Source organism: Crinia signifera, chromosome 2 (genome assembly GCF_055691185.1).
Source record: "Crinia signifera chromosome 2, ASM5569118v1, whole genome shotgun sequence".
Taxonomy (NCBI): domain Eukaryota; kingdom Metazoa; phylum Chordata; class Amphibia; order Anura; family Myobatrachidae; genus Crinia; species Crinia signifera.
In genome coordinates, this window is record NC_139218.1 from 133,694,638 (window position 1) to 133,720,446 (window position 25,809).

The following is a 25,809-nucleotide window of genomic DNA, read 5'->3' on the forward strand; positions in this document are numbered from 1 at the left end:
ACATGTTCCGGCTCCTGACGGGCGCCAAAACCCGTACCGCACACAGTAGTTAATAATGGACACAATTGTGTCCATTCACACGGGATGGCCACGGTTGCAGCCGGATCCCACCACTGGAAGGGACGGCTGCCGGTCTATGGCCATCCCATCCATTTTAAACTTCTCAGTGCGGCACAGCTTCTTGGCCGTGCGAGGTTTCGCCACCCGGCAAGAGCCGGAGCATGTGAAATAGCCCTTAGGCAAGCTTATAGAGTTCTGGAACCCTTCACATTACCTACATAAACCTCTCCATACCAATTTCATCCACATTCTCATTTTTTCTTTACGGTCACATCCCCCTCACCCCTGCCCAACAATAGTTGATGCCTATCCTTGCGTATCAAAGAGGATTTCCTTATAGTTTGTAAGTTTTTCTTGTTAATATTGTGTGATTGCAGCATATAAACAAGAAAAATAAAATCATCTTTTCAAAATAAAATGTGTTCATTCTAGCACCCTGCATCTTTCAAAATGTGTGCAGTTCCTCTTCCCTGCCTGGGGTACCGCTCTCTGTTGTGGTGCTTCTAGCATAGGTGCTGAAATACAGACCACACTGTGCTAGAAGCACCACAGTAGAGAGCAACATCACAGGCAGGGTAGAGGATCTTCACAGGTTTTGGAAGAGGCAGGGTGCTAGAATGAACACTATGTAAGATTTGACAAGGGTCACACCACACTTATTTGATTTAACTTCTCAATAAATTAATCAGTTTATGTATGGGGCAAAATTGAAGTACTGAAATAAAAAATCCATTTATTTAGCGCCTATAAACTATTAGAAACGATTAGAGCAAGTCATGCATAAACCAACATCATACTGGTGTGACTCCCAGGCTTACCAGCACATGTAGGTGGAATATTACTCCACGTTCCATCAGCTAGGCATATGATTGTGTTTGTTTTGGACTCCAGATTGTATCTAAAAACATAGAACAAAAATAATTATTATTACTAGTTACAGGTTTTACAAAGCCTATAGGTATAGTATTTCTATAAGTTGCTAGGTCTAGAAACAGATTTTTATCCAGTCTGTTTTTTTTAAACTGCAAAATGAGGCACCCTTTGGAAATAGTGCAGTTTGTTTCTTTCAGTAAAATCATTTTTTTTCCCCGCAACTAAACAGGACAATTACTGAGTAGAGATATAAAATCATGAATGTTTCAAAACATAGAACTTCTGGAGGTTACAAAAGTGATCACAAATTCATTAGAACCTCTTCAGTAATGTGAGTATTTTCGGTTGCTCCTCTGTTAATATTTAAATCCCTTATGACAACCGTCTCAGATTGTTGACTTGTGGAGCTACTGTAGACAAACAGGTGTGGACTAAAATTTTACAGACTACCTACAGTACCAGCAGATAAGCCTCAGAGCACTTCAGCGTTATATAAAAGTTTATCCACATGTCGCAGCATTTACACTATCGCATAGTTTAAAGGGAGACATTCCTTAAACTGTGTACACATGGTGCGATTTGGCAAAAAAAAAAAATTAAACGGGTCATTCTGTCTGCCACTGCTAATCCCTTAGTTCTCATTGCATACGGCTGTGGCCATAGTTTAGCTATGGCCCTGTATTGAAGTGGGCCGTTTTAAAGTGGGAAAACGGAGTCATAACTACGAGCGTTATACCTGCGTTGATTCATCTGACCCCTCCTCTATCCTTGTCTCCAACAGGTAAATTCAACTTTATCATAGGCATACGTGCAGACTATCTCTCTCTGCTGTAACATCCACATGCTTTTGAACTCTACTGGGTACATTTGCAAGCAAGTGTCTTCACTGCAGAACATTGCATCCCTTGTGTGTGGGATTGTCTTATAGGTAAATTCAACCAACCAAATATCTGATCTGTGTAAACAACAACAGTACCTTGCCTGTGTGTAGTGAGGCATGTCTTTTTTATTCTAAATGAGATATAGTATCCTGGAATGCCAGAACTTTTATTTTTATTGCTCTGTATAGCAGGGGGTGGGGACTGAGGGTGTAGATTCCAATTATTGGAAATTGGGAAGAAGGCATTGTTAGAGTATATTAGTTCTCATTGCATACGGCTGTGGCCCTGTATTGAAGTGGGCCGTTTTAAAGTGGGAAATCCGAGTCATAACTACGAGTATTATACCTGCGTTGCACCGAAGGAAACCTGAAGGCAAACTACTACAAATCAACAAAAATACACATGGACTGCATTGATACCTCAAGAGTATGTAATTCATCTCCAATATGCTCTCTTCATTTCTGTGTTATGCAAACTCTTGTATGATTTGAAAAGTTCTGATTTAATGAATTGATTGTAATTGTTATTACTTGTTTGGTGAAGTTGTTCAGTGAAGTATAGTTTAGTGTTGCATTCTGCCTGATGTCTACTCACACACAGTGCAAATTATCTCCTTTGACCATTTGGCCATTCGTGTTCAGGTGTAGCCTGACCTGAACAGACTCACTATATTCTTAGAATTAGTGACCTGCAGCTTTTCTGAACAGTAAAAAATAAAAACAGACATTGAACAACATCATCAAACAAGTAATTTCAACTTTAGATTTCGATTTTGTACTGTATGAACATAGCTAGGAATAACAGATGCACAGGCAAAATTTTTAAAACTATGCGTGCAAACGCTAGAAGCCTAGGAGACAAAATTCCTGATCTAATTGCAATAATGACAAGGGATGACCTAGACATTGTGGCTATCACAGAGACATGGTGTAATGAGAACCATGGCTGGTACGTAGCTATACCAGTATACAATTTATTTAGGAAGGACAGAATGGGAAGAATCGGAGGAGGGGTAGCAATGTATGTAAAGAAAAACATAAATGCTACTTTAATACAAAACATTGAAGAAAAAACTGAGGCCCTTTGGGTGACCATAGAAATGAGGGAGAAGGACATTATTCATACTGGGGTCATCTATAGGCCACCAGGCCAGGGGCAGGATTTAGACAGGAGCCTATTGATTGATGTCACTAAAATGGCTTTAAAGGGAGAAGTCATAATCATCGGAGACTTTTATCTACCTGATGTGAATTGGGAGGAGTCTTTTGCAAGATCATCTACAAGTGGCAAATTTCTAAATTCCCTACAGGGAGCCTCTCTCAAGCAATTGGTGAGGGAGCCTACTCGCAAAGACTCAATATTAGATTTAATACTCACAAATGGTGACAGGATATCAGACATATATGTGGGTGAGAACCTGGGATCCAGTGATCATCAAGCAGTATGGTTTAGTATCAAGGCAGGGTCCAACTCCAGTCACACAAAAACTAAGGTGTTGGATTTTAGGAAGGCTGACTTGCAAAAATGGGGAGATGTTTAAGCGACTCATTAGCGGATTGGATGAACTTGAAAGGAGTGCAGGAGAGGTGGAGAAAATTAAAAAGTGCAATACTAAAGGCAACGGACCTTTGTATCAAAAGGGTTAAGAAAAGTACCAGGAAAAGGAAGCCAGTGTGGTTTACAAAAGAGGTATCAACTAGTGTAAAAGCAAAAAAGATGGCCTTTAGGACATACAAGCAGACTCAAAATAATAATGACAAAGAAGTGTATCTTGCCAGACGCAAAGAGGCTAAGAAAGTGATCAGGCGTGCCAAGGCACAAGCTGAGGAGAAAATGGCTCAGTCAATAGATAAAGGAAACAAAACTTTTTTTAAGTATATAAGTTAAAGGAGAAAATCAAATGGAGGAATAATAAGACTGCGGACAGACACTGGGAATTTGGTGGAGGGAGACAAGGCAATTGCAGATCATGTAAATAATTACTTTTGCTCTGTATTCACTATAGAAGGAGAAGGGAAGGGACCACAGTTAAGTTGCAAGGACATTCATAAAAATAAGGTTGATGGAGGTACATTTACTAGGGAGAAAGTCCTAACAGAACTTTCAAGACTGAAAGTGGATAAATCAATGGGGCCAGACGGAGTGCATCCAAGGATACTAAAAGAACTAAAAGATGTGTTGGTAGCGCCATTAACAGATTTATTCAACCAGTCACTAGATACAGGTGCAGTTCCAGAGGACTGGAGAAAAGCAAATGTAGTTCCACTGCACAAAAGCGGAAGCAAAGAAGAAGCAAGTAACTACAGACCAGTGAGCCTTACATCAGTAGTAGGGAAAATGGAAACACTATTAAAAGAAATAATAGTGGAATATCTTAAATTAAACAACTTAGAGGATCCAAAACAGCATGGTTTTACTACAGGGAGATCATGCCAAACAAGTCTCATTGACTTTTTTGACTCCGTGACCAAAATACTAGATGAAGGGGGGGCTGTAGATGTGGCATATCTAGACTTTAGTAAGGCATTTGACACTGTCCCACATCGCAGGCTGCTAAAAAAAACTTGAAAGTGTGGGATTGGATTATAAAACAATTAAATGGATAAGAACCTGGTTGCAGGATAGGAAACAGACAGTTTAGAACACATAGAAATGCTTTATTTTTAAAACTGCTGTGTGTTTGTTGTGCTACTATTCTGTCACTTAACTTAATGCCCATACACACTAGAATATTTTGAGCTAAAAGCAGCTCACTTTTTGCTGTTTGAGCTTTCAAAACCGCCTAGTAGGTATAGCCAGGCAGAGAGCAGTGAGCTCTGACAAACTCCTGCATCATCGCTGGACGTCTTCCTGTTTGATGGAACGAGTGAACGGCTTTCCGTCATTCTGTTGACAGGATGAGTGAACGACTACTATGGAAAGTTGTTCACACTCGGCCACTGAGCAGTTTGCACTTTACCGGCCATATGCGATCTACAAAAACACCCAGTGTATATAGACCTTTTGTTAGCCAGCTTGCTGCAGTTTTTGGCCAATATAGGTGATAGCAATATTGTGAGCCATGAGGTCATCAAACTTCACTGCAAAATGAACGTTACTGATGTTAATAATACTGTAGGAACAAGACTAGGTCCAAATGACCTAGGTGTCCTCCTGCATCCTTGACAGTGTGACAAAGCAGGGCCTGTGCGATAATATATAAATAAATAATATGCTCCTGAAGTGCCATACAGTTGAACAGGACCTGGTGTTTACATGTGCCCACTCCCATTCATGTCAACGGGACCTTGCTGCAATGTGAACACTCGTACACATCAGGATCCTGCTACAGCACACTGCTGTAAAAGCGGCAATGTCTAATTCATAGTAATATTACAGTTATATATTAAAATGAGGCTCAGATCAGTTACTATTTGCTATTTGTCATAACTTTGCAGTGTGATTGGTCAGTCACAGCCAGGCAACAAGGTCACATACGGTCTATGGCAGCACTTTCAACAATCATCAGAGTTTTAGAAGGATTTGAGATTGTTAACAGCATAATGGCAACCATGGTCCAAAGGAACAACAACAAAAAAATATATCAGTTTAGATTAATATATCTGGCTAATCCAATACCAATCTTTCAAATCTCCCAACTATCCTAAATTACACCTCTATTCCCAAACAGCAGGCGAGTCAGTACGATTATCGCTACATAGTTTATAAAAATTTAGCATTTATTCTTCCTTATTTAAACTGGTTCTGGCTGACAAATCTACAATGTCTAGAAAGACATTTTTTTTTAGTTTTCATACTTTACCATTCTCAATTCTAGTCCACATAAATGTTAAAGTGTGCCGAGCGAATCAAGTCACCAGGACCAAAGAATGGCGAGTCATGCAAGAGTCACTAACACCATTTTTTTTTTAAATCATAAAAAAAAAAAAAACACCCACAAGTGCCTCATTTGATAGGTGGTTAAGTGGTCCCATGATAATTCACCAGGAGAGTTTCTGATTTGTTTAAAATTGTTATACTGAATTAAACCGAAACACAAGAGAGCAGCTTTTTTGTATAGCTACAGCTCTTAATTTTCTAGTGGGGTGATGTAAGGGATTTTGTATTATCAATGACTAAATACATTTAGTGGCAGTTTTAGATGGGTGCCGGACGGGGTCCCGACAGTCGAGATCCTGACAGGCATTTACCCGACGTCGGGATCCCGACTGTCAAAACACTGACAGCCGGGTTCCCGACGGCCGTCAGCTATTTTCCCTTGTGGGGGGTCCACGACCCCCATAGAGGTAGAATAGAATAGGTGGCTGCCCGCAGCGTAGCGAGCCCACAAGGGGCTTAGTTGCGCTCACCATGCTGCCTGGGTCCGGCCAGTCAGGATCCCGACGTCGGGATAATGACTGTCGGACCCCTGTACCACACCCGTTGGTGATACAAGACCAGGCCTGGGCAACACCGGCCCTCCAGATGTTAATGAACTACACATCCCAGGATGCTTTGCATTAGTTTTGCGATGTGGCCATGCTGAAACTGATGCAAGGCATGCTGGGATGTGTAGTTCATCAACATCTGGAGGGCCGGTGTTGCCCAGCCCTGTACAAGACTATTTCTCTTGTCACAGCACTTTGTTCACTGCAGCCAATTTGACAAGCTACAGGCAATTGGAAGCTGCAATGAGAAGCTTTGATTAAAATGGAGGGGTGTCTTTGGAAGCAGCATCAATGGCCTTAGTGGCATAGCGGTGTCGTCCATCCCAAGCAACCCTAGGACTGCTCAGAGGTCCAATGCTGCACAATGTGTATCCAATGTTGCGCTTTCAGGGGCAGACAGTGGATCAGCAAAGTCATCAGTTGGCACATTGTACAATAACAGTACAAAAACTCATATAAAGAACCAGAAGAGGGGAACATACCCACTACAGTATGGAATATAGAGATCGTCACGACCCCACAGAAAATAATAAGAAATAGGAAGGAATAGTAATAAACAATATAATAAAATGGACATGGCAATATGACAGAAGATGAGAAAGCACATACTGTAGGTCTATTTTTCTTCTATAACATTAGATTTTATCACATACTGTATGAGGAAGAACATATTTTTCTTTTTCTCCCTACATTAATTATTCACATATTATGCACTTAGCCGCTTTAGAAATATACAAATGTGTAAGTATCCACCCCACACCCCCCCCCCCCCCCCCCATCTTTACTATCACTTGGGACAACAGAATATACCCAGATAAGGATGATTGAATAAAAATATATATCACATAATATATGTCAGGAACCAGGTTGAATGGTTGTCTGTTTTGTTTTCTGCTAAGTTTGTGTTTGGTAATTGTAATTTGGTGGGGTTTTTTTTTTTTTGGGGGGGGCACCAAATGACTGCCGCCCCGGGCACCGAAACACCTAGTGTCGGCCCTGCAGTGGGGAACACTGTACATTTAATATAGCCAAATAAACGGCGTAAAATACATTAAACTACTTGCGCATAAAGTGTGCCTAATAATATAGCAACAGAATATTATCTATGCGCAAGAGTCATAAAGAACCTGTGAATATGGCACCTAATTACACATAAAATATGGCATGGTTCTAATAGAATAATACTCATAAGAACAACTCACACCCGATTGTCTAAAATATTCAACCAGAGCTTGGGGAGCACATGATTGCTTGAATGTTCTATTTATATCACATTGAATGAAAGTGCTGAAATCTTTCTAGCCCTTTGCAAAACACACAGACTGAAAAAGAAACAATTGTATCCATCCATTGACAATAAAGCTGTATATTGAAACTAAAATGCTACATTGTAATTGAATAAAAGAATAGTCTGCTCCAACAAATAGGTGCAGAAGAAATATCACTGTTTCACCAGTAAGTACAGCAGTGCCCCAGTACTCGCCGAAAAATAAAAGGCTAGAGTCCAGGAAAACAAAGTGTAAGAAATATATAATAGTGTTTAAAAATAACATCTCCATATATGAGGAAATTCACATGTGTAAAACATAAAACGCTGTCTAATATAGCATCCACATCACATTTTTAATCACTTTCTCTTAAAATTTTTGCACACTTGTATTTTTGTCTCTAAGAGGTTGTAAGTAGTACACCTATTTTTAAATGAATCTTTGAATAAAAGTTAAATTTTAAGAGTAACTCTCAGTTGGACGTCTAGCATAAATATCTTCAAGGGTGCACCGCTGATATCTCTATTATTTCAACTTCTTCTACATTGTAAAAGTAACATGAAAATGTACCACAGTTGAGAAAAAATCCATACGCAGCATAGAATCACATTAGGCTTCTCACACCACATGGCAGAAATGGCATAGGAGGACACCTCTGTAACTACATTTAATGGTACTTGTTTAGTTTCACGGCGGCAGTTATGTAGTACTGTATTGAGAATACCAATACAGCACTATGCTGCCTACGTAAACTACGTAAGTGCTTCTGGAGCCCTGAAACTACACAATGGTTAATATCCCCACTATACACGTCGGCGCGGAGTGATTTTTTGAAGTGTGGCAAGCGCAGCAAGCCCTGCTCACCACACTAAATCAACTCCAGTGGGGGTATGACGTGGATAGCGGGGGTATGACGTGGATAGCGGGGGTATGACGTGGATAGCGGGGGTATGACGTGGATAGCGGGGAAAATGTGTGTGTTGTGCTTTATACTTACCCTCCTCTGGCCCGGCCACCGCGTCCACCGATGGGCAGCATTCAGTCCCCCTCCTCCAGCAGTCACTCCCGGGTGCCAGCGTTCAGTCCCCCAACTCCGGCACTGGCAGTGGACAATGTACGCAATTATCGTAGTGCCGCTGGGGGACCAGGGAAACCATGTGATGCCCCCCAGTGGCAATACGCTGAATTACGTACATAGTGTCGGGGAATAACTGCCGGAGGAGGGGGGACTTAAAGCTGCCGCTGGGGAGTGACAGTCGCCCATGGGGGATGGTAAGTATAAAACAAAAGCACCCACCACCCTGCTCCCAGGGTAGTTTCACAGCAGCAGCTACGCTGACAACGTAGCTTAGGCTACATTGAAAACGTAGCGTAGAGCCGCCGTGAAACTAATTACCCATTTAACTCTGCACTCCTCTACTGCTCATAATCCCACTGAGAGACATAAGGTATAGGTGTATTCAACTCGCCTTTAACCTACTGGTCAGCTCCACTCAGTCTATGCTCCATGCAACTAATGGACCTAGAGAAGTCACCAGCAATCCCCCAGGCTACCATCAGCTACAATATATCGCATGCGATCCCAGCCAAGCTGGTATGGCTCGGATGTGATCCAAAAGATTGCTTCAGTGGCTGGTGTGATGCGCATCACAACAAACTGCTGTCAATCCAATGCGATTTGGATGCTTCTAATGTGATTGATCGATGCAATAACATAGAAAGTGCCCAAATCGCATGTAAAATCGCTTTGTGTATGGCCAGCTTAAAAGAGCTGCACAGTAGACTGTGTAGCAATACATGCAAGCATCGGTCTACTTAGCAGGATGATGTATAGTTCACAGCGCACAGAATTTACCCTATATAATTCAGGTGATTGAAAACTCACCCAACATCACATGTGTATGTTGCGGTTGATCCAAACAGGAAATCGTCAGCATGAAACTGTCCATTTGGTATGTCTGGGAGGGTTGGACATGCTCTCCCTGCAAAAGAACAGAAACACGAGTGCGTGGGATAATAGAATAGATAGAAGAAGATAATAGAATCAAATTATAATGAAAACTATATTGTCTATAGGGCCTATTCAGACCTGACTGCACAGGCGCGAATTCCCACACCAGAAGATTGACACACTGCGCATGCATCTGTGCCACAAAGCTTGTGCGCCACACTGGCTAGCGATGAAATCCTGCTACTGAATTTGGCAAGGCGATTGACAGGAATCTGGCTGTGGCAATCGGACGTTTAGTTGGAGCGCTAAGAAAAAAGGTAGACGCGCCTTGGAAAATGCTAAGCATGCCTCAGCGTTTTAGATGAAGTGAGACGTTGGCAACAGGATGTAAAAAAAAAAAAAAAAGTGATTGTGAGCAGCTTACAACAGTACTCACACGGCTGCAAGTTGATTCTCACACATCTAGTCGCACAGCGTGCACATTAATTCACTATGCGGGATTTCACTCTGGCAGGTGGGGCATCTAAACTGAACATTGGCCACTGCAAATTCTCTTCCATGAGATCAGGTCTGAATTAGCCCCTATGTAACTAGAGTTCCAGATACAGGCAAGGACATCGGTGCATACAGCAAGAGATTTAGTATGGTAAAGGAATTTCACCCCATCAATCTAACTACCAGGGGGAGGGAGAGAACAAGCAATCCCCTGTCAGCTAGAAAATATCTGAGTAATATCTACACAAGACATTCCACTGCATTTTGCCAGTTGTAACGAGGTTAATAATAATAATAATAATAATAATAATAATAATAATAATAATAATAATATTCAATTATTGCATGAACTGGCTGATTATTTCTGTAATCCCATTTATTTTACTAGTGTGCTAAAATCTACCTGAGTAATATCTATCTAGTAGTCCTGATAGCATTATGAACTCTCTCTCTATATACCACGTCATGTGACTACAAAGCCAAAAACAAACAAACAAACAAACAAACACTTAAGATGAACAATAAATAGCACTTACGTCTGCAGAACACATCTGGAATAGACCACGTTGAGTTACTTAAGCAAGTTCTATTTTTACTGGTGCCAGGAACAGTAACATAACCAGGCACACAAACATAGCTTACAATTGTATTAACAGGAAAATCCGATTGATCGATAAATGCATCACTCAACTGCCCATACGCCAGGGGGTCAGGTTTTGAGCAGTTACCTGATGATAAAAAACAACAACATTAGACATAGCAAAACAGGAGTAAAAAAAAAAAAATACAATTTACTGTAAATTTATGACTGTTCTTGGCCATTTACTATAATGGGAAAATGACATTACATTAATCAGTTATCCTATGGCAATGAGAACAATTCCTCCAGGACTGCCAACATGAAAAAAAAATATATTGCCAGTACTTTCATCATTCATGCAAAAAGAGCCTCCAACCAGTGCCCTAAATGCATGTTGCAGAAGGAGGAGATATTAAAAGCCTCCATTCTTAACATAATAATACAATCAGAGAACACATTATAGGTGTGGATTACTCGAAGAATTAATGTATGCTTAGGACTCGCATAACTACAGGAACATGGATCACATAAAAAAAAAACATATGAAAACTTCTCTAGAACACCACTCGACCCTCAGATGCCACCCTACAGACACATAAATGTGTCAGGTGCCTATTAAATAGTATGCCACCAACTCATAGAATGACAAATCCAAGTGCAACCAAATTGGCTCAGTGTTTGTACATTTAAATTATTGAGTATAGGGAGGCAAGGCTGCTATTCCTGCATCTCCTTCAAGGGCAGACATCTGATACACCAGTAGAATGACAGTTGTGCACCAGTCTATAGTACAGGGCATATTGGCACCGCACTTTTCCAAAACATTCCTTGGTACTTGTGTAGTTTCACGGCGCTAGCATGGCGCTGTGCGTCTGAGTCCCCTTGCGGGGCTCACTTCACTCGCCCACACTGCGGGCTCGGTGGCTCGATACGCTATCTAAAATCAACTCTATGCCAACATGGATAGTGGGGATATGAACTATCCATGTTGGCATGGAGTTAAGTTAGTTTGCCGAGCGTACAAAGCGGAAGTAGCACGGTGCCATGCTGGCGACGTGAAACTACACAGATACCCATTCCTTATAGAGTGCGTCTAAATCGCAATTTAATATTTGTGTGTAGAAACTGTAACTCATGTACAGTAAAAGTTTTTTTTTTTTTTAAGGGGGTAGGGGGGGATTTCCATGTATGCACAAAGGGTTTAAAAAAAAAAATAAGTTTCTGTAATGGGATTATGCATCTTTCAATATGAATGGATTAAAGTTGCACAATGAATGTAGACCGCAAACAATATAACATATGACAATCATATTTTTGGCATAAGATATTTCCAGATGCTTTGTCCTGCCAGTCGCCCAAGGAAGTCCTATTGGGAGTTGTAGACACCTCTACATGGGCTGCTGTACGAGGACGATACTGCACATGCGCCGGACTCGTGACCCTGAATATGCCTCTGGGAGCTGCTGCAAAAGCAGCCCATAGAGGCTGAGGTCCAGCGCATGTGCAGTCACGAAGAAGCTACTTTGCATGCGCCGGCACTGTGGCGGGGACCAGGATTGGTGGTGGCAGCAGCGGGCACCACAAACACAGTGATGGCAGCAAAGGGGGGCCCGCATAGCAGCAGCCCCCCTCCTCCACAGAGGTAAGAGCCGCCGCTGGGACTTACCATAAGCAGCAGTGAAGGTGGTGAAAAGGCATACAAGCAGAAGTGTCCAGTGGTGTCCCATAGTGCTGAAAAGAAAGGAAATATAAATAGTTAGCTTTCATTCCCGCAACGGCCGTGCATAAATATAGCTGACTTTAGCTCTCTGAGGTAAAATGTCTTTAAAATGTATACAGCTGTCTATTTGGTGGTAAAACTTCTGCGCCTTCAGTGTTGACAAGGAATAAAACTGTGACAATCCTTAATAAATTTTATATGTGCGTACCGCAACAAATAAGCAAATTCACGTGTAGTGGTGTCTTTCACTCCCAGATATTCATCCCTTTCTCCTTCCAGAATCCGCTGGAGGCGTGGAGATGTTCATGCGTTTGTATAAAAGGATGATATCAGGGTTTCAGTGAAAGAATATATATAAAACTGTGCAAAAAAGTGCTGTTTTTCTCTAAAGTGCTTAGTGCATGAGAAATACTTAAAAAGGTGAACAACGCCACCTTGTGGCTGTTATTGTTATCACACGTGTAATCACCCTGTGATAAAAAAAGGTTTTTAAAAAGAGATGGACTCACACTGGGGTTAGCTTTGTCCAGGTGTAGTTCCCATCAGGCTTGGTATAAAGGCCCTTAAAACCAAAAAACTCCCAACAAAGGGGAAAGCTGATAGCGTAATATTGTTTTTATAAAACACATTTATTTCAAAACAATACGCATAATAAATAAAAACAGAAACAGTAGATGGACCCGTACATTTGACATAAAATCATAAGCTTATCTGATTGTAGTCATCGGGAGTGGAGAGGTATGTATAGCCCGACCGGTTTCGTCCCTTTCCTATGTGCTGGGACTTCCTCAGGGGTTAGAGATGAGGTGACATGTATCTCATGGATATAAATAGGCTGTTACAGGTGAAGGAAATTACCTAGCGTCCGGAAGCTCTGTTTGCGCATGCGCAGGACGCTTGCGTTGTTATGGTAACCTAATGCGACTGTGCCTGGTAGTTTAGGACACTGCGCGTGCGCGAGATTACCGCGATCTCGCGGCGGTTCTCGCACACACGCCCGCTTTGTCCTAGTGACTGCTGCATCAAGTATGACTGCAGGTCACGCTATTGCGCACGCGCGAGACACCCGCGATCTCGCGGTATTTCTCGCGCGTACCCCAGCGTTGTCATAGTGACTCCCATGTATACAGCTGTGTATCTAAATATGAGAACACCCCTTTTCTGGGGTGGTATGTATATATTTTTGGGCTGGATTCACGACACCTCTCGTTTTATTTACAGTCGGACAGGTGACAGCAAAAACTTGAGAGAGGATCTCAGCAACTGATGAGCTGTCTCCGCATACCCCCAGTAAGTATAAGCATCCTCCATGCTCCCTCTTTCTGCCACACTCTTTCTGCCTGGACCTCTCCTTACAGACTCCACTGCCCAGCTGCTTTCCCTCCTTCCGACCAGGTCATGTGACATGCTACTGACTTTCTGTGCAGCTGCCGAGGCTGCTGGGAATTATTCACCACTATAAACAATTTCACTATAGTGTGCTTTATCATGACACACAGCAGGTTATTGCATATACATTTATTTATTAACAGTTTGCGCATACATATTACGCAGCGCTTTACAAAGTATATTTTAACATTCACATCAATCCCTGCCCCAGTGGAGCTTATAAACTATATTCGCTACCACATGTACACACACAGACATTCTAGGGTTAATTTTGTTGGTAGCCAATTAACCTATATGTATATTTTTGGATTGTGGGAGGAAACCGGAGAACCTGGGAGTAAACCCACGCAAGCACGGGGAGAATATACAAACTCCGCACAGTTAGGGCCATGGTGGGTATCGAACCCATGACCTCAGTGGGGCAGTAATGCTAACCATTACACCATCCGTGCAGTCAAAATCCCGACATTTAAAATCCCGACATTTAAAATCCCGACATTTAAAATCCCGACTTCAAGAGTGGTATTGTAATAGGATGCCACCTCTGCAATAAGACGTTTCATCACTGCTGGATATTTCATGGTGAACTGTAAGTGACATTGGGGCAGATGTATGAAGTGTTGTTATGGGAGAGAAGGGGTATCAGTGCACATAATGTGCCCTGATACCACTTCTCCCCCCATGTATGACGGAGCCAGCGTGCAGTAAATGACAGGGGCGCTTCCTTCTCGAGACACTTTGTTACTGAACTACAGGTTACTCTGGAGCCCACTGTGTGTTAAAAAAGTTTTTTTCCATTCAGAACCTAACACCTGTAACAGCGGTGTTTATTGTACTGGTTCTAATTTCCACCTGTGACCTCTAAGACCAATCGCTTAACTTATCTTATAATCCAGATCACCCCTGAGGAAGTCCTAAGAGACGAAAGCGTAGGGTCACATCTGTGAAATCCTCAACGTAAACACCAATTGGTGTCGGATCTTATTATGTGTTAAATTGTCTTCTGGATTGTAAAATTGCCTTATGAATTGAAAATCAATGTACTAATGTGTTGAAGAAAACTATCTGGTTTTAAAGTTTGTGTAATTCTGAGGTGAAAGGAATATTATTTCTCTTTCTTTCTATTTCTGGTGCCTTCAGTAAAAGCAAGGCACAATGGAAGTGCTGCCCCACTATCAGCGCAGTAAAAGGCCACACCATATCTATATCTATATATATCTAGCACAGTTTTGCAAACTTTGGGTGGGCACACTCAATAAATGCTCATTCGACTTATCGATACTGGTGATCGAACAATCATCCAAAAGAATTAAAAACATCATCAAATAAAAAAAATAAATAAAATTGCTTCCTTTGAAGACTTGCACCTTACAGCTCTGACGGTGGACACAGATTGGATGGATTGTCTCAAAAATCAAATATCTACCTACAAAAAAGACTTAATACAGTTCAGGAAAGAAAAAAATACTGAAAGTCCAGGGGGGGGACTATGATCGCACAATGTCTACAAGTGGCTTTCTGGCAACCCATCTGAGGGTCCCAAACGCCCCTTCTTCCGACGAAACAAACCTTACTCTAAAAAAGGAATGTCCCAATTTGAAACCGATTCTTCCCAAGATGCAGGGAGCTCCAACAGCGAAATAGAATCAACTCACGCTGGTAGCAACCCTTTTGGAGTTACCACCTGTCGGGGCAGAGGTTCGCCTATAGACCACACAAGGAACAGAACCAGGAGGGGCCGGCAAAATACAAGGCAGAGGAAGAGCGGGTCGTTCACCATCCAGCAAGAAAAACGAATCTTCAACCTCTCTTCACATACCCTTTTGCCAAGCAAAACCAAGCTCCTTAATCATGGTCTATCATTCGTGCCATCCTTACCATTTAACGATTTCCAATGGAGTTAGAAAAACACGAACTCATACGTAACTTAAAATTAAAGGAATTCTTTGCTAACAACCCAACCAACACGATGACTACTACAGACACACCGATTCCTGCAACCCTGAAGAAATTCTGCAAAAATTCTTCCTTTGAACCACTCACATCAAACGCCAGTATTAAGACTTTTTCCCATTTATTGGATCAAGAAATCCCCAAACTGACTTCCAATACGCATCTACTACATCCTAACTTAACTAAAGAAGAACGGATTGCCCTTAAAAACCTATGGAGCAATAAAAATTTGATTATTCGCCCCGCCGACAAAGGGGGCGTGATTGTGTTGCAGGATATTCATGACTATGACAGTGAGATTATGCGTCAACTATCTGACAGTAGACTTCCTCACAGCCCGGCTTCACAAGTGCAACAACAACAACAACTGGAATCGATTCTGGATTGTGGAATAGACTTCAAAGTCATTACTCCAGCTATTAAAACTATATTATTACCGGACTTTCCAACAACCCCTGTCCTCTATACCCTTGCCAAAGTCCACAAAGGGATTAACCCACCGCCGGGTCGCCCCACTGTGTCCGCTCAAGGGTCCTTACTACAACCCGCAGCCACCTACCTGGACTCTTTGTTACAACCTTTGGTCCGAAAACAACCCACTTTTCTTTTGGACACTAAGTAAATACGATTGCCGACTCATAAAACAGTCAAATGACCCCATGTCGACCTTTTGCCTGTCGACCTAATGACAATGACCTAGTGACCCTGTCGACCTTATAAAAGTCGACCTAATGACCCTGTCGACCTTAATGCAGGTCGACCTAGTGGTGTAGACCTAATGCTTGTAGACCAGTGGTTCCCAAACTGTGTGAGTAGGCACCCTGGGATGCCTCGGGTTGGTCGTCCAGGACCAATTCAAATTATTTATGAATTATTATTATTATTATTATTATTATTATTATTATTATTATATCAAAACCAGTGCTGGTGGTGTTCAATCATAAAATGTGTACAAACAGAACCAAATCCTGCCCTTTACCACATAACTGAACCGAAGAAGCACATATAAACACAATCTACTTAATTTGATATATATTTTTGGGGGCCTAGGGGTGCTGTGGAAAAATTCTGCTACTGTAGGGTGCCGTGATTAGAAAAAGACTGGGAACCCCTGCTGTAGACAATATGACTGTATCCCGTTGATATTGCCTGCATAAATAATCAACTCACTACCAGTGTATTCATTAAAAGAAACCGACAGGAACACTATGTTACAACCACAAAGTTGTCACCCCAGATCGTTGGTGAGAGGTTAACCCTTCTCCCAAATGTCAAGTTACAGATGCATCAATAGCGATACAGCCCAATGCATTAAACAATTTTGACGAGTTAATTGTTAAGCTCACAAAGAGGCTATGCGAAGGAGGAATTACTAAAGTGTAAAGAGAAAGTCCTTAAAATTAACAGACAAACATTACTCTCACCCAAAAGTAAATCCTCCCCCACTGATACCACTCTACCATGGGTCAATCGCTACAACACCAACTCGGAAGCCATTAATAAAACCATTAAAAGCGAATGGCCAATTATCCAATCTGACAATAACTTGCCATTTAAGAACAAACATATCATGCCCTGTTTTTCAAGAGGAAGCAATTTAGGAGATTTCAGTTTTGACCAGCAAATCTTTTATCACCCTGACTCAGTAGCACCCTCATGGCTTGGTCCATCTCGTAAAGGTCGTTTTAAATGCACTTGTGTATCCTGCCAGTTCATGTTAACAGGTGACTTTTTACCATCCCCACACAGGGCATAAATATAAAATCCAATACCACTTTACCTGCAATTCATCGTTCGTTGTGTATCAATTAATCTGCCCATGTAGCTTGCAAATCATCGGCAAAACCGAATGCAAATTTAAAGACAGAATGGCTATGCACAGAAGTAACATCCGCCAAGCTATAGCAACCGGCAAAAGTGACTACGTCGTAGCTAAGCATTTTCTTGAGCATAAACACCCTCTATCCAGCTTGTGCTACTGGATGATATGTTTGGGTACATACTGTACTGTATATAGGGTGGCCAATCCCGGGATCAGCGGGATCCCAGGATTTGGCCCCCAAATTGCCAGGATTTGAATCCCGAGATTGGAAACTCCAATCCCGGGATTAGATAAATCTAATTCTGGGCAGCGAAAAAGAAAGTATTGCAGCTATTGTCAACGCGTTTCGTTGTCACTAGGGGCAGCTTTTTCAAGCTCCTTGAAAAAGCTGCCCCTAGTGACAGCGAAACGCGTTGGGGACCTGTAAGGACCTGCAGTGGACATTTCTTCCACCACCTGCTTATGCTTCTGGACTTTTAATCTCTTGGAAACTTTAACACCTGGCACAGTGCACTTTATTAGGAGCCTTACAAAAGCTCTTGGACTGGGATTTACAAATTGGCGATATCCATTGGAGCACCCATCTACACCTAAGGAGAATGCACGTTTAGAGAGGATTCTTAATAACAGCAAAGTCTTTCTTAAGACTGGGACACCTCCAGCGATTCATTGGGAACTCCATTCGGACTCAACACATCCCTCTGTTCCTCCCAGGTTGAGATTTACCAGAGCAGGTTAAACCCATTTGTCCTTCTGATATCAAAGTTATCTTGTTTTTATCATATTGTTCTTCATATACCCTTTTAATACTTTTACTATTTGCAATATATGTAAAAATTTGTTTTTTAAATAATTTCATATTTATTTGACTCATTAAAATGTAAGAGTGCTGCAATACTTTCTTTTTCTCTTGTATATTCATGTTGGGACCTGACTAGTCCCTCATTGCAGCTGCTCATCCTGAGAGAACAGCCTTGGTCAGCACTCTAAGCAGTTATTCTGCAACCCTAATTCTGGGCAGCGTCTGAGCACTTGCTCAGATTCTGCCTGGCTGCTCCCGTCCCATCCTGGTTGTGCAGCTCACCTCAGACGCACAGGGGATGCAGTCAAAGGTCATGCTAAGAGTCACACTGTGCAGCCAACCGGACACGCCCCAACACTGCCGCTCTCTTCCGGAGGCTCTGCGCTGAGAACCCGCCTGCCGCTGTCACCAGGTTAGGTTCCCATCACCCAGCTCTCTCCCAACCCCACTGCTGCTTCTTCCTCTGCTTGCATGCGACCGGGACCGTGCATGTGTCCTGTATCATGTGTGTCTGCCCCTCTATCACATACACACAGCATGTACGGGTGTAACATGGGAGGAGGGGGCCTAGCTGTACATGCGGAGGGCATTGCCGGGCATTGGGTAAAGGCAACTCCCACAGGGAGGTCTATACAAAATGTGCAGGAACAATTATTATTTTTTTAATTAGGGAGGCCAATCCCGGGATTGAGCATTTTTCAATCCTGAATCCCGGGATTGAAAAAATGCCCCGGGATTGGCATCCCTAACTGTATATGTTAATGTATATATACACACCACAGTATTCTCTATATCACTTCTTTATGCACTAGTCTTCTCCATTTTTTGTATTTATCACCATGGTAACACTGTAGCAATTGTAATGCGACATCTCTCCTCTATGGCATCACACCCCACTAGCGGAAGTGGGTGTGATTTCCCTGCCTCTGCCCGACTCACTTTGATTTGCTGTGTTCACTATTTAAAACAGATATGTTGTGTATCACTGTTATCCTGATGACAACATTTTTTATAAATTTGAAACATTGATCACTACCACAGTGTAAGTGTTCGTTATTTGAAGCTATGAGTGCCGCACCCATGTGAGATATAGATAGATAGATCTATCTCCCAGTGGTTCCAAAACTTTAAAAAATAAAGTAAATTGTGTTTATATATCATCCAGTTATGTGATAATGGCTAAGATTCCACATATTTTATGTTTTCCAGCCACAAGCACTGACTTTGCATATTAGACTGACCATAAAAAATTTGAATTGGTCCTGGACGACCAATCCAAGGCACCCCGGGAACCACTGGGGTAGTACAAAAGGATTCCTCATCGCTGTTCAAATAAACACTCAGGGCCTGATTCAGCATTGATCGCATATGCTAAATTGTGATCCACAGCAATGCAAATGCAGAAGGAGGTGCAAGGGCTCAAATTGTGTAAGTGCGTGGGCACCTTTAGTCTTCACAACAAATTTGCTATAAAAAGTACAACAAAATACTCTAGCCTAAAGTAATTTATAAACAGAAGGTAACAATAAGTGCTACTACACTATTAGTCCGGGTACACACTGCACCGATACGCTCTCGATTTGTCCTTTGCTGGTAAAGCAGAACAACAAATCAGGCATACAGAGCAGTGTGTATGCCAGATTTGCACGAGCCCTGCTACAGGGTCAACAAGATGACATCGCTAACAATGCCACATGCGCGGTCTCTCCCCTGCATTAGCAAGTGTGTATCGCCAACCTCTGTATTAGTGGCCCATTTATTATACTATATACTAGAAAACACTGATTTACAGGAGTTAGCTGCAAATATTAAGTAACACTTGAATAGGTTTCTATGATGTATACGATGCTGCCTGATGTATCCATATCTGGAATGGGGACCCGCGCAAATGCCGCAGCCCTTTGTATGGGCTACAAATCAGGGAATGTAGTCCTTTCTTTGGTGGCCAGATATACTTGCGTATACCAGGAATTGGTTTTTGGTTTGCGGTGTAACAGCCAGGAGGGTAACAAATAAACGGTATACAATTTAAACAATATAAACAGGTGGGGGAACATGTACAGTCATACAGAAATATATTCCATGGGGTCACAGTACAGCACGATCTGGCTGCCCAGGTATGAGCAGCACCCCTGGGAGTCCTCACAGAACATCACCTTGATGTTTTGCTCCACAATTCGCAACCCCAATGTTGTTCACTATATCGACTGTGCCATGGGAGAACGATATACTGCATTACACGCTGACTGGTATTGTTCCTGATACTGGTCAGCGACATGTCTCCACCCCTGAATATATTGTCAGATTGAGCTACATGTACAGACGACAGGGGTGTTTGTTCACGATGCGCTGAATGTTGCAGGCACCTCCTGTTGGGCATCTATCTGAGCTATTTGACTGTTGCTCCATTTGGACGCATATGTATCAATAATTGCAGAACCGGTACAATTCTTCATGGTGGATATTTGAATTTTTAACAGAAAATATTCTCACTATATATGTAAGGAAGTCCACAGTGAAAGCAGTATTAATAACCATTTTCAATGTGGAGTTATTTGCCATTTGTAAAGGACTACTATTGAATCTGACACTGCGTACGTGAACGGAGACAGTTTTCAGAATTAGGGCCTGTGAAATAACCTGCATTATGCTATTAGTACATAGCATAGTTGCCGCATTTCTGGATTATGCAATTTGATGTAAAAGAAAAAGAAAGTGAAACACCAGATGGGATAATGGGAAAACTTTTTAAATCAAAAACACATTTTTGGAAGAAACAGTCAACCATGGGTCACAGACCGTAAAGACGGAAGTCTAAAAAACTAATTGAAAAAGACAAATAAATACAGTTTTCTTTGATGTTTTACAATTTTAATTCATCCTAGCAAAGATTTTGCAACTAAAGGTAAGTTCAGTATTTATCTTTAACATAACCTCTCACCTAACCATATACATATCTGTGTTCAATGCCCAAGCACCTATTTAAAGTCCATTCAGATAAATACGAATGGTCCGTAATAACATTGCCTGCATATATGCTTAATAAGAAAACTATGGGGTGTATATTTACTAAAGGAGCCCATACACGGTCCGTTGTGTATGGCTCCGTTCTGTACTATGCGATGCGCGCTCTCGCGCATCACATAGTACGGTACAAAAAGTATGTGCTGCACATACGTTTTGTACTAGGTACACATCGGATCAGATCACAGTGCATGCACTAGGGATCCGATCCGATGTGTGCTAATTAAGTCCCAAATGGATCCGTTAAACGGACCGTGTGCCTAGCTAAGTCAGTGCATGCAGTCAAAATCTTGTCAAATTGCTTAGCAAGTGACTGCAAATCGCTGGGTGTACAGAATGAGCACTAGCGATTTACTGCATCCTGAACCACTGACCTGCCTTTTGCAGTAAAATCACTTAACAAAATCGCATAGCACACATTGCTGCATGTGTATGAACTCTCTATGGGCAATCTAGACACCGTGAAATCGGTTACCTTATAGCTGGGGTAGACAACTCCAGTCCTTGAGAGCTACCAACAGTAAAGGCCCCCATACATGCTGCGATAGCAGGCATCGCATATTACAAAAAGTATGTGCTGCACATACTTTTTGTACTGCCCGCATCACATGCAAATTGCATGCGTTGCGATCCAGCCCATAACGCATCGCAACGCATGCTGCTATCTCAGCGTGTATGGAGGCCTTTAATTGTTTCCAGATCTCCTCACAGAATCACAAGTGAAGTAATTAGCTCCACCTGTGGATCTTTTAAAATGTTTTAGTGAGTAATGAGTGCACCTGTGCAGCAGCTAGGTTATCCGGAAAATGTGAACTATTGGTAGCTCTTGAGGACTGAGTTGGCTACCAATGCCCTATAGTTTAGCAAAAATGTTTAGCACACATCTCAATGTGTGTAAGCCCCTTCAATCACACTTTTTCACAAGTATACAGATTTATGAAGACAATTCCCTTAAGGCCACAAGATGGCATTATTACATATGGCTAAGGTGCTATTAACCCTCTGCCCAGCTCAGTCCTTCTCTTTCTTCCAGGCACTTTTGATGATAGTGGTTAGTCGGCCATATCCGGAGGAGACAGGTTAATCCAAATCGTCTGGCTAGTATCTTGGTGTGTAGATTAACATTTATTTCTGCACCTCACATCAGTGTTCATGCTGCTAACTACATGGAATTTAATTTCCAGCTCTGTATTAGATGCTTTCTGGTTTCCTTGAGCAAGAGTAAAGGCCCATATACACTAGACCAGTGGTAGCCAACTTCAGTCCTCGAGAGCTACCAACAGTTCACATTATCCAGACAACCTAGCTGCTGCACAGGTGCACTCATTACTCGCTGACACATTTTAAAAGATTCACAGGTAGAGCTAATTACTTGACTTGAGGAGATCTGGAAAACATGCACTGTAGTCACGGCAAATTTCTCCGTCCGTTGGCAGTGCGGTCATATCGGAGATGGATTCGTTGGCTCTGTGTAGTGACAGCGTTTCTCCGCCTTAGCGTCCCTCAGCGGCTTAAGAGGATGCAAAGGCTGTCACTACACAGAGCCGACGAATCCATCTCCGATATGACCGCACTGCCAACGGTAGGAAAAATTTGCCGGTTACTACAAGCCGCAACTGATATTGCCCCTGGAATATAATAAGTATATACCACTATCTAAATGTGCACATTGGGTGGGGACTTGAACACTGAATACTAACCCCAATAATTGGCATCAGAAATGAGCAAAAGAAGTCTACAAATGCATGCTTAAAAACTAACCAGTTCTAACAAGAGGGGGAGTTATTAACTTCAATCTTTGTGAGTCTTGTCTGTCTATTAATGGCCATATTAATTAAATAAATCAATGTGTTAAATTTTAATAAATTGTATCTTATTCAGCACAGCGCTGTTCCAATTCTTTTTTTCTTCTTGTGATACTTTCTAAAGGGGTTTGGCTAATCCCCCTTTCAGGTTCAGCAGCAGTACAGAATAAATCAATCAGGGCTCATTATCACACTGTGTTGTTTGCTAGAGTTTGGCCCCTTTCACACGCTCTGGCTCCTGCCGCATGGACAAGAAGCCGTGATGCACACAGAAGTTTAGAATGGTGGGGATGGCCACAGCCCGGCAGCCGTCCCTTCCAGTGGGGACATCCGGCTGCAACCGGGCCGTGGCCATCCTGTGTAAATGGACACAAGCGTGTCCATTATTAAACTACTGTGTGCGGCACGGCTTTTGGCCGTGCAGGGTTTCGCTGCTCGGCAGGAGTGTGTGAAAGGGGCCTTTGGGGGAAGCAAGCAGAAACTTGTGCTGTCCCTTGAAGCAATGCTTTCTGCCACAACCCCAGATGTAGGATTCATAATTGCACCGAGTTACTGATATATGAGCAAGATTCTCCCATGAAACATCTACAAGACAGGGTAGTTACATGCAATCACAGGATCACCACCCCGTTCATGCTCCCAAACACACTTTTTCAAATAAAGGATTGGCCAAGTTCCATAAGATATAGTCAAAAGCAGCACAGAATAGTTTATACTGCACGGTTCATGGTGACACAGCTGCGAAGTACCAGACCCAAAAGGTGGATTGGCCATAGACCTTACAGGTAACATTCCTGGCAGGATGGTGCACATGTGATGCCAACATCTACATCCATTGTAATATCTGTTAAAGGGACGGCGGTGGGTGCCATCTGGGAGTGTAATAATTTCTGGGTTCTACTGGTGAGGGGTGGGAATATTTGTGATATTCAGGGGATTGTGATAATTAGTTGTTTGTCTGCTTGATGGAGGTTTTGGGGTCTGTGTTCAGTATCAGAATGCCAGGCTCCGGTAAAATTGGGGGCATGACCTAACTGTTGGGGGTGTGGCCACCTCCCGTGCTTAGGTTACGCCGCCAAAATTTTTAGTGGTGGTGAAAAAAAAAAAAACTCTAAACAACAGCAGCAGCACACACCAACAGCATATACTGTGAGCAGGCTCAGCATGAGCTCTCACGCTGTCAGTGAGATGCGCATGCTGAGCCTGCTGTCAGCACAGCACATGCTGTAGAAGTTTGTGCTGCTGTTGCTGCCTGGGAGGGACGGAAGGGGAAGGGAGGGGTCAGACCAGGGCCCCTGTCAGGCCCCTCCAGCAAGCCCGGGCCATTAGTACCTGCTACACCCCCCTCTCGGCTGCCCTGTCAGTGGGGTATTATATGAATGTGGAGGTTTATGGTTTGTCACAGCAGTTTAAAAAGGTCAGGGGGACAGTAGTCTGCCAAGCATATTGAAACCAATGGCTTCCACACAGGTGTAGTGATGTACTAATCCCACCTATTTAGGTGTTGGCTCTACCTACATTTATTTGATTTGGGGACGCTCATGTGTGGCCACTTCTACAAATATACATGTGACCATCCAACACAAAATGCTCTGCTTTAGGACTTTCCTAATTTAATATTGCGGTTACCTGTGTTAAATTAGTTAATGGAAAAGTACAGGCGATTAACACAGGCGACCATAATCATGATGCCCTGGAGCAGTATGTTCACGAAAGGTCTGACTCTGTAGTCCCTGGTGGCACAGTGTTATTTTCTGCTATCGCTGCACAATCCCAGCAGATACATTAGAATTCACTGCAACAGATGTAGCTGATCACCATCACACATTAGCACGGTCACAGAGCAAGAGGGACTCCGTGTAATCTCCATTATTGGTAAGGAACACTCCCCACGTATCGAACGGGAGACGTTACCAAATATCCATTTTTAATTGCCCCCTTCCAAACAATGGTCCTAGCAGACATAAGACTGGAGTAACAGCGGCCCTTACCTCCGTGTAACACCGCTTCCGGAGTGTGTACCCAGATGCAGCGACGACCTGTACTCCAGGGAAAGTTCGCAGCAGAGTGAGTGTGTGTGTGTGACCGTCCGTGCACAGTCAGTATGTGTGTGGGAGGTGCTCCCAGTCCCAGCTGCTGGTGAAAGTAAAAGCAGCAGTCCGAGCGAGCACACACCCACTGGGCTGCTACTGTGTGTCACTCTGTAGCATATGACCAACCAGTAAGCTCAGCTGATCTAATATACATACAGTATGACTGTCCGAGTTTCATTTCCTGCTTAATCTTGAGCTCCATAAAAATGTCTTTGTTGAATGTTTATTTCCTCTACCCTTTCCTGTGATTATACTTACCTGCAGCTACTTAGTTGCCTAAAGAAGCATACTAATCAGAGAGGCAGAAAGTACAATACGATACGCATTGTTCTGTCAACGTACAGTATACATTCAGGTTAAAGAACTTTTTTTCTTCATTTATGCATTTGCTTAGAAAGAAAATAATTATAACATGCAGTTGTAAAGTCTGCGCTATTAAAGGGGCCTTTTTTTTATACATGAAATGGACAACAATCTATTATTATTGTTATTATTATTATTAGGTGGTTTTATTTTTTGCTGATGTTTTAAACTCACCCTATAAAAGTAATCAATGTCCTCAAGTAAACATGATCCTGTCTGTACAACCTATAGGACAGGTGCAATAACTATAGTAGACCAGGGATGCCTACCTGGCATTCTCCTTTAAGGAGAAAATGCTCTGTT

General features: G+C 42.4%; 1 protein-coding gene across 1 annotated transcript in view; it reads right to left on the minus strand.

Moving 5' to 3' along the window:
• Positions 1-25,238, minus strand: part of LOC146060049 (membrane cofactor protein-like) — an 84,014-nt gene extending 58,776 nt beyond the window's left edge. The window contains exons 1-5 of the mRNA XM_083172848.1: positions 25,042-25,238; positions 12,202-12,266; positions 10,492-10,683; positions 9,395-9,491; positions 879-958 (exon numbers count right to left, since the gene is read on the minus strand). Of these exons, the coding sequence (XP_083028974.1) occupies positions 879-958; positions 9,395-9,491; positions 10,492-10,683; positions 12,202-12,262 (430 nt within the window). The 5' untranslated portion in view covers positions 12,263-12,266; positions 25,042-25,238. The remainder of the gene's footprint in view (positions 1-878; positions 959-9,394; positions 9,492-10,491; positions 10,684-12,201; positions 12,267-25,041) is intronic.
• Positions 25,239-25,809: the final 571 nt, after the last annotated feature.